This window comes from Montipora foliosa, chromosome 4 (genome assembly GCF_036669935.1).
Source record: "Montipora foliosa isolate CH-2021 chromosome 4, ASM3666993v2, whole genome shotgun sequence".
In the NCBI taxonomy this organism is placed as follows: domain Eukaryota; kingdom Metazoa; phylum Cnidaria; class Anthozoa; order Scleractinia; family Acroporidae; genus Montipora; species Montipora foliosa.
The window spans coordinates 41,530,324-41,540,323 of record NC_090872.1 but is presented as its reverse complement, the minus strand read 5'-3'; the positions used below and the strand labels follow the sequence as shown (position 1 = coordinate 41,540,323).

The window sequence follows — 10,000 nt, the reverse complement described above, 5'->3', positions numbered from 1 at the left end:
GTCTTAAACCCACTACTTCTCCAACTAAGCCTTTAAAATAAGTAATGGGCTACTCAGACATACCACAGACAACTGGTATGAGAGAGGGCCTAGAAAAAGAAGAAGAAATTGCACAAGTTTTCATTTGAGAGATGAGCAAGAAAGGTTTCAGCGGTGTATCCTTGGAGGAGTGTGGGTTTTGCATCAGCAAGTTCATGTCAGCATATCCTGTTAAGCCAGGACAAACCCTTAAAGACGTGCTTGTTAAGCAATCAATCTGCACAGAAAATGAATCCAGTTTAATTCTCAACAAGAATAATAAATATTTCTACCAATTATGTCATCAGATGTTTTCCACCACATACAAATGGGGTTACTTTATGGCATATGGCACAAATAAGGAGTTCTTCATGCAGCACGTAACATCTGGAAACCAATCCTTTTAAAACTAATTGGGATCTATGAAGAAGTAATGCTCCCTGAGATAGTATTTCCCAGAGTTAAATTTGGTTTACCCCGAACAAAACTGTAGTGGTTCAGGGTTTGTAACTATGTTTAACTGTACAATGGCATGTTAACTTGTTTGGCATAAGCTGATTAGCGGTTAAAGTGCACATTCGGTAGCCAGAAACAGTTCTGGTCAAGCTGAAAAAAAATATCAGCAACTGCCAAAATGCTATATTGTTTTATTCCATCAGGACAGTATATGTGACTGAATAAGCACTAAAGCATCACATTATTTCATTAAGGGTTTCATTAAGTTGCAAAGGGCAGCACACACTGTAACAGTTTGATCAGCCACTGAAGCCAGGGAGATCGGCAGAAGGATCTTGAAACCTTTCAACCTTTGAATAGCCCTCTCAACATCTATCCTCACAGCTGCAATACGTCGCATTTTCGTACATGCTTTAGTGGAAAGCTGCTTTCCTTTGGAGAAAGGAGGGATATTCAAAGTGGCCCTTTTGTTTGTGACCAAATCTCTTATGTTAAAACCCCTGTCTGCCATACAATCATCATTAGGTTCCAATTTTTCTATGAGATCTGATTTCATTATGATGTGTCTGTCTGAAACACCTCCTGACCACAGTTTTGAGACAAATGTGAAACCACCAGTGGGAAAAATTCCGACTAGAAGCTTAAAGGTGTTTGGGCTTTTATAATTGCTCCAGGTAACATTTTGTGCTGATGGGCCAGTGGGTTTTTGAATTTTTATTTCTGTACAGTCTATAATTACTCTTGTTCGAGAAAACGTTTCAGAACTCTTTGGTAGATGCCTCCTAACTTGCTGCATTGTGGGCCAAGCAATCAGAATGTCCTTGAAGACATGGTAGAGCATTTTTATCCAGGTTGTGAAGATTTTAGATACAGATCCTTTAGAAAGTGAATAAATGTCAGCCATGTGACCAACCAACAGACCCAGTCTAAGCCTCACGAGAACTAAAATAAACTCAGCAAACAACGGCACTTGTCGTTTTGGCCCTGGCTTGTTTCGGTCTTTTTCTTCCTAAAAAGAAACAAAGTGGATTAGATTAAACTGACCTTATCTCTGCACAAGTTGCTCTTGTAAAATTTAAACTATTGTGGACATCTACAGTATATGAAAAAAAAAGATATATATTATAGAAAAATAATTTGATAAATGAATTACTTATAATGAATGGTACCTTGGGATTTGTTTGACCTCCGTTATGAAAGAAATATTGAACAGCCTGATAAGCTTGTCTCTTGTTTTTTTCTTGCCATCCCAATATTTCATTTTTTCAGTAAATGGCTGCAAAAAAGTTAAACACCATAAGTAGGCAAGTCAAAGAGGGGATTCCAGTGTAAAATCTGACGGACCGATCGTCCTTACAGACATCCTCAATCAACAGATCTCTCTTCAGCTGAGTCTTGTTCTCTAGCCTTGCTTTGCACTCGTCCATGAATTGCATGTCAGAAGTTGTTAAATCAGTTTGCACCTCAGCATCTACCTATACCGACTGACAATCAGGGTTCCTGTTTCCTTCAATGGTACAATTAGTTTTGTCTGAGCCGAGACCCATTGCTTCCACCCTAACATCTTATTTCGAAGAGGCAGACTGCTCCATATAATATTACCTTCTTCAACTCGGGTTTTTCATTTCCAAGTCTCCGCTCATCAGGGTTGGTACGACTTTTGTGAGTTTTAGGCTGGATGTTATCGTGGGCACAGGATTAGATTTTGTGGGGCCAAGCCCACCTTTAAAATGAGCCGGACATATCCTGGTGTGCCTTGTTACGTTCGGTCATTCCTGCGACATAATACGTGCTTTTGTTGTCTGGGGGAAAAAGAAAAACTCAATATTTTCTAATTCCGGACGTTTTTGAACTTGTTTCTTTTTGTAAGTGCTATTTGAGCAATTAAAAGCACAACAACTGTGATGCACCATATTGTCCGAATTTTTACCTGCATTGGCCACGCTTAAATGCAGTCGCCCAAGTATGACCGGGAATACGAAACTCAGCTGTTAGCCGCGACAGTTTCAGTTCGGAACAGATTTCGGACCGAGGTCCGTATCGTAAAAAGCTGGACCGGCTACGAGCGCGCGATTAGCCAATCAGATTCAAGGATTTAGGATTCCGGCCCACTAAGATGCTTCAGAAAAAAATAAAACAGGTATATTTTTGCTCGGTTTAAAATTATGCAGAGAAAGCAGAGCTTAGTAAGTACCATTGGTATTCAAAAAGAAAATTGGGGGCAACCATGCATTCAAGCTTCAATTTGAGAAAGAAGGCTTTGTACTTTAAAGTTTTTTACAAACATAATAATAATAATAATAATAATAATAATAATAATAATAATAATAATAATGGTATGAACATCAACCGGAAGGGGTAGTGGAAAATGAAAAATGTAAGATCTTGTGGGATATGACCATCCAGTGTGACCATGTTATCGAGGCCAGAAGACCCGACATTGTTGTTGTTGAGAAGAAAAATAACAAGGCAATCATAGAGACATAGCTTCACCCTGGGACCACAGAGTGTATGAAAAGGAAGGTGAAAAGATTGAGAAATATCAGGACCTTAAGAGAGAAATTGGAAGACTATGGGGAATTAGGCATCTGGAAGTAGTTCCAGTAGTCGTTGGTGCACTCGGAGTTGTAAGCAAGAGGTTGGATGCATGGCTTGAGAAGCTAGGTGTTACGATCAGAACGGGACTGTTACAGAAAACAGCCTTGTTAGGCACAGCCAGGATAATAATAATAATATACAGTATTTATTGAGCGCTTATTCCCAATGGTCCAAAAGCGCTTTACATAATAAAAATAACAACAAAATCATAAACCTACAAAACTACAAAACTACATTGTCATCCTATAAAAACATCATCATTCTATACAACATCATAACCAATTTTAAAAAGCCAAGTCTTGAGCTTAGATTTAAAAGAAGAAAGGGAATTACAAGATCTAAGTTCGAATGGAAGTGCCTTCCAAACAGAAGGTGCTGCAATAGTAAAAGACCGGCCACCATAAGTTTTAAGATTAAATTTAGATGTAGAAAGCAAAAATTGATTGGAGGATTTAAGAAGTCTACCAGGTGTATAAGGCTTGATGAGATCAGTGATATAGCTAGGTGCAGCACCATGAAGCGCCTTAAATGTAATTACTGCAATTTTGAAAGTTATTCTTTGTTCAATTGGTAGCCAATGAAGTTAGATAAGCAACGGCGTAACATGCTCATATCTACTAGTAAGGTGAATAAGCCTAGCAGCACTATTTAGGACACTCTGTAAACGTTTCAAGATACATTTAGGCTGACCGTAGAGCAATGAGTTACAATAGTCGATCCTTACAGTAACAAAGGCATAAATTAGAGTTTTACATGTTTCGTAAGAAAGAAACTTGCGAATCTTAAAAATATTGCGTAAATGAAAGAACGAAGACTTGCAAACAGCAGTAACGTGCGGCAACATCGATAGAGAGTTAACTGGCAACGAACTTTTGAAAAGCAATCCGACGCCACCACCTCTTCCATCACGAGCAGAGTGTAAAAAGCGATAGCCTTCCGATTACTAAATTATCTTTTTGATTTCGATAACACAAGTTAAGATCTACATTTCCCGCATAATCATAAACCGGGGCAAAATTAGTAGGCACCGTCCGTAACTAAGATTGTGAGTTGGGGCCTTCGATTTATAGTCCTTACCCGAGAAGACTTGAAAGCTTAACCATTACAAAAGCAGTGCTTTCTCCCCAGTTCTTTAAAGACAATGAGTGTTGGTGCGGCTGGAGCTGAACTCACAACCTCTCTTATGGTAGTCCAATGTTCAACCAACTGATATAGCCTGTCGGCGATAATTCCTTCAACCGCTAGCTAGCTGTAAAAAGCTTTTTTCATTGTACTTCCCTTTGGTTGACAGTGCAAAGGGGTTCACTAATGGTGGCGAAGTCCTGTACGAAACGGGCACAATATTGTGTCATACCGAAGTCCAGAAACTTCTTGAAGTGCCTTTATATTTTTTCAGGGTCTGGGCGAGACCAATCGTAGAAAAATATACCCGAAGAACTCGATTCTGTTCAACTTAATCACATTCATGGACTCTGCGGAGAGTTTGGTAGAGCGCAGCATTACCCTCTGTTTGGGTTCCGTGAAATACTATGATGTTGTCGCTGAAGGTTTGTGCACCGGTGATGTCAGCTACCAGATCTGGCGTGATGCTAAACAAGGATTCTTTTGATTAAGCGTCTCTTAAAGTTTATACCTTTAATGGGTCTTCTTAAAGCGAAATGCTTCATAGTTCAGTTGGTTGGACCGTCGCACCTGTATCGCGAGGTCACAGATTCAAACCCCGTTGAAATCCTAAGTTTTCCAAGCTTCTCTACGCAGTTGCTAAAATTGCGTCCATGACTGCGAGGATCATAGCATTACTTGATCATTTGTATTTTAATAGATTATATATATTTTATTACATTTTATATTAGAAAAAGGGAATCTGATCATAACTTTGCGTTTTAGGGACTACTGTTTTATTGGTCATTTTTCCAAGGAGGTAATTAAGTATCAAGTCTAGAATGCGTTCTATCCATTAGGTAGACTTCTGCTATATTTTACTTGCAAAACAGTAGAAAATGGAATCTGCATAAGGAAATTTATCGTCTTAGTAACTGAAACTCATGTGGTTATGCAAGTCGCCTCTTGCTAACAATTTCATTGTTGTTTATTCTTAGCCTTGCAAATCAAATGTCAGTTAAACTTTGTGCGGGGAAATATTGCCCAGAATCCTGACACTCGCCGGTTTATACCAGCTTTCTTCACCTGTAATGGCAGCAAAAAAGATATTCCGGATTTTCTTTCTGACCGCTGGAGTCACAAGCTACCCAAGGAAGTAGACCGTGTTATCTTTCGTGTTCTCAATGTGGAGAAGATTCAGCCTCATCGCTTCCAGCCTATCGTGGTGATGGGAGGAAATGGACACCCTTTTGATGAGAGGAAAAAAGAAATGGAGAAGGCTGTACAGGAGGCAGAAACGTACCACAGGAATAATTTACATATTTAACGAACATACGTTATGAGTTGGCGAACGAATGTAAGAGAAGGCAATTCGATTTTGACAGCCAATTGCATTTGCGCATGAAAAGTGTTGAGAATAGCATTTGATTTAAAGGAACATTGAGGGTGACAGTTATTGTGTGTAATCACAATTAGAGTACTCTTGAGACATTAGTATTTTGTTCAGAGGGAATGTTCTTTCTATAATAATTTGGAAAGCGAAGAGGCAAGTCCGAATTACTTTCAAAAATCAAATTGTAATAATTGTCTCTTTTGGGTGTATACTCTTTGCTAATTAGTTTTAAATGTCTTAATACAGTAATTGTGTATTGTTGTTTAAGTAGAGCAGTCTATGTTTGTAAAGGGTGCTGTAACATTACTTTTGTGACTATTATCCCGTGTTTTTTCTGAATTTTCAGTGGTTGCTTGTAAAAATTGGAAAAGGGAATGGAATATAGATTTTAACCCTTTCAGCTACTATTTAGATCCCAAGTTAGACTTAAGAAGCATTGCTAAATGTGAAAGACAAAAAAGTTTGTATTAGCCATTCACAGCTGTTCTATAGACACTCTGGATAATATTAGCATGGATTCCATCATGTATTAAAATTAATGATATCTTGAAAAAGAAATTCACCTTCGAGCATATACATTAATTTAAAACTCTCTTGATGAATTCACTCATTTGATGGATCCATTTTGTGACTTTGCGATGTTTCAGCCCTAAGGAATATTGATAACTCATGGTGTAAGAACTAGTCGAGGCGGAAATGCAAAGAGTGGCTGTATCACCACAGGGCGATTAGATGGGAAAAATAGAGCTGTTGATTGAGCTCTAACAGGACTGAACTCTCCAAAAACATATAGGAATTGGAGAACAATAATACTGCCTTCACCATTAATTGGTCCATTTTCTGCAGATCCACTGCACACAGCGTCAATTACAAATTTTCCAACTTCTGCTTCGCTTAAAATCGACTGAAAAATTGCAAATTATCGGAGCCGACAGATCCACTCCATCAATCAATCCATAGTCCTTAACAAGAAGCAAGTACCCAGTTGCATAAAACTCAATTCAAATACTTGAAAGTTATTTTTTCACTCGGTGTCTTCTTTTTGCTATGTTTTAATTTCACTATTTCATTATTTAAACATCACTTTAACAGTGACAGGTAACGAAGTCCTCAAATCTAGCATGGCTTGAAACCAATGCTACCTAACTCTTTTTCCTACTTTCCCAATCGCGAAAAAAAAAACGCACGAAATCAGCCATCGCCAAAAAAATGTTTTTTTTTTTTTAAATCGGGCCACTGACTTCACGATTAATGTCCCGTACTGTTAGTTTTCACTCATTACCACCGGCAATAACTTTCCGTTTGCCAATGAATACAGTTCCATTAGCGAGAGACCTACACTGTGGAAAAAGGGTTCTGGGTTTCCCAGGGGGTGTAAAGATTCCGAGTCGTAATATACAATAATGTATGTTTTAATACAGCAACATGGCCTGATGATGGCGGGTGGTACAAAAATTCGCTAACCATCATGGATGAACACCGGAAATAAAAATAACGGAAGTGCCAACTGTTGGATGTACAATAAAATCATTACATCCCTACTTTCCTGTAAGCTTGACAAACTGGATGATAGACTAAACGTTCATAAACATAATTCAATGACCACAAGGTACACGGTCTAAATTAATGTAGAGGGTTCCTACATAGTAGGGGAATCTTTGGTTGACGACTGCTCATTCCAGTCGGGTTCCACTGCTCTGTTTTCCTGATGCGCTTCTCGTATGTGGGCTCTGTTGCGCCTTAGCTCTTTGCCTGTTGCATTCGTTACAGCGTATGAGCGGGGAGTTCCAACTAGTCTTCCCTTTACATGGGCCGTTTCCATGTCTGTGATGCTGGATCTTGAATAGTGATCCTTTGCCCTGGAGCTAGCTCTGGAAGAGGTTTTGCAGATCGATCATAGTAGTGTTTCTGCAGATGCGGTCTTTCGATCAGCCTGGAGATAACGTCTTCACTTGATGGGTCCCTTGAAATCTTCCTTGGGAGGTTGTCTTGGATTAGGCGCCCTAATAGTAACTCGGCAGATAAAGGGAGGTTGTGGTCAACGGGGGTAGCTCTTAGATAAAGAAGCGACATGTTCAGTAGGGTCTGATTTGGTCATTTCCGACTTCAGGAGGGCTAACTTCACTGACTTGACTTGACTTTCGATAAACCCATTGTTACGAGGGTAGTGGGGGGGAGCTTGTAATGTGCTTAAAACTGAGGTCGCGAGCAAATTCTTGAAAGGCCTGGCCAGCAAAATGTGGTCCGTTGTCAGATCTTACTACTTGACCGCTGTGCTGCTGTTGCTTTTGCCCACTCGGTATAATTCTAACAAAGGGGTACTTTGAGTAATAATCAGCAACTACGAGATATTCAGAGCCATCAAGAGTAAAGAGATCAGCACCAATGGTGTGCCATGTCCTGGGGGTACCTCTGATGAGGTGATTAGGGGTTCCTTTTGCTGACTATTCTGGAGCTCTTCACATGTACTGCATGTTCTTGTGGTTTCTTCTATGTCCTTGTACAAGCCTCTCCAGTAGACTGAGGTTCTAGCTCTCAGCTTGGTTTTCTCGGTTCCTTGGTGTGGCGTGTGTAGTTTAAAAAATCTCTTTCTGCAGCGTGGCGGGAATGATAATACGACGTGCTTTCATGACTATTCCGTCTTCGGTGGATAGCTCGTCCCGGTAGGGCCAGTATGGCTTTAAGAGTGTTAGGACTTGCTAGATGTGTGCCGGCCAACCTGCGTGGATCATTTCTTTCAGTGCATTGAGCTCCGCGTCCAAACTGCTCTGTTCTTTGATCTTCTGAAACATGCTGGTACTAAATTGAGGAAAGATCTCGTGTATTTGGACGTTCATGCCGGGGATAGGATCTTCACTCTCTGGTGATAATGAGCATGCCTTTGCCTTGTTGGTAGCAAATGGTCGGGTAGCATCCGCTGCAGACGCGGGGGAGCAGCTGTCAAGTGTTTCAATTAAATGCTTTCTAGGGGCTTGTGATCAGTGTGAACGGTAAAACTTCGGCCGTATAGGTAGTGAAATTTCTCGCACCCGTAGACAACCGCAAGCAATTCTCTTTCGATGTTTGCGTATCTTGACTCGGCATCTGTTAGGGCTTTACTGGCGAAAGCGACAGGTTTACGGTCTTGTGTGAGGGCAGCACCTATGCCTTTCATTGAAGCATCAACTTGAAGAGTACTTTCTTTCATTGGATCGAAGTATGTCAGAGTGATCGCGTTGCTGATAGAGTCTTAGATCTGATAAAAAGACTCTTGGTGCGCTGCGTACCATTTAAAACAGTTGTCCTCCTTCAGAAGCTTACGGAATGAGGCTGTCAGTGTACTCAGGTTTGGGATAAATGGGCCCATGTAGTTTGCTAGCCCTAGGAAGGTTTGCAGTTCCTGGCGATTTGTAGGAGAAGAGATCGGCTTCAAAGCAGAGACCTTGCCTGGGTCTGGCCGGGACACCATTTTGGCCACAAATTACTCTATAGAATTTGATCTTGTCTTGCTTTGTGAAGCACTTGTAGGGGTTTAGCTTAAGCCCGGTATCTATGCAGCGCGTTAGCATCGCATGCATGTTGCGGTCGTGTTTCTCTGTGCTCTTTCCGAAAACTACAATGTCGTCTGCAATCCCTACGACGTCTTCACATCCTTCGAATGTTTGGTCTACCTTAGTCTGGAAGATATCTTGAGACATGCTGAGCCCAAAAGGTAGGCGCTTGAAACTGTATCTACCAAATGGGGAATTGAATGTAGTGAGGTAACTAGATTCTTCATCTAAGACCACGTTCCAGTACCCGCACTTTGCGTCTACTATAGAAAATACTTTAGCATCAGTTAACTTTGGTAGGATTTCTTCTAGGGTGGGAGTGGCATGATGTTCTCTCTGAATGCCATCAGTCGAATACTAACGCAGTTCAAGTTAAAACAACTTGTACATGTTCCTACTAGAGGTGACCGCACACTGGATCTAATTATACATTCCCCAACATACCCCAGTTCAGCAAAGAACTTTTACAGATCTTTCCTCCATTTGGTCTCTCTGATCATTCTGTGGTCTTATTGGAACCTAAATCGAAGAGCAAGCGCACTACCAGCAGTCGTCGTTTTATCACTCGTAGGGACACTCGCTCGAGCCGTAAATGTGAGCTTGGTAGGTATCTGGGATCCACAGATTTTTCGGTTCTTGACTCGGCTACCAATTGCGAAAGTAAGTTGCGATTAAGATTGGCTTAGACACCATCATGCCGCTCAAGACTTTTCACGCGAATGATGCGGGTGTCTGGAAAACCCGAATAGCGAATAGTGAATACTCGCGAATAGCGAATAGCGAACAGTGAACAGCAAATAGTCGCGAATAGCGAATAATACGAACAGTGCGAAAAGTGACGAATAGTGATGAATAGTCGCGAATAGTCTTCAATAGTCACCGCCTTAGCTGAACAATCTCGTAA

At 40.7% G+C, this 10,000-nt stretch overlaps 2 protein-coding genes across 5 annotated transcripts in view; one reads left to right on the top strand and one right to left on the bottom strand.

Moving 5' to 3' along the window:
• LOC138000816 (uncharacterized) overlaps positions 1-7,047 on the top strand; it is a 173,005-nt gene extending 165,958 nt beyond the window's left edge. For 2 of the 4 annotated variants that reach the window (XM_068847474.1, XM_068847473.1), the window contains exon 15: positions 5,172-7,047. In XM_068847474.1, the coding sequence (XP_068703575.1) occupies positions 5,172-5,500 (329 nt within the window). In that variant the 3' untranslated portion in view covers positions 5,501-7,047. The remainder of the gene's footprint in view (positions 1-5,171) is intronic. The other 2 variants (XM_068847475.1, XM_068847472.1) reach the window with 2 other exon arrangements.
• Positions 1-10,000, bottom strand: part of LOC137999271 (uncharacterized) — a 333,030-nt gene that overhangs the window by 286,711 nt on the left and 36,319 nt on the right. The gene's annotated exons all lie outside the window — the stretch shown is intronic.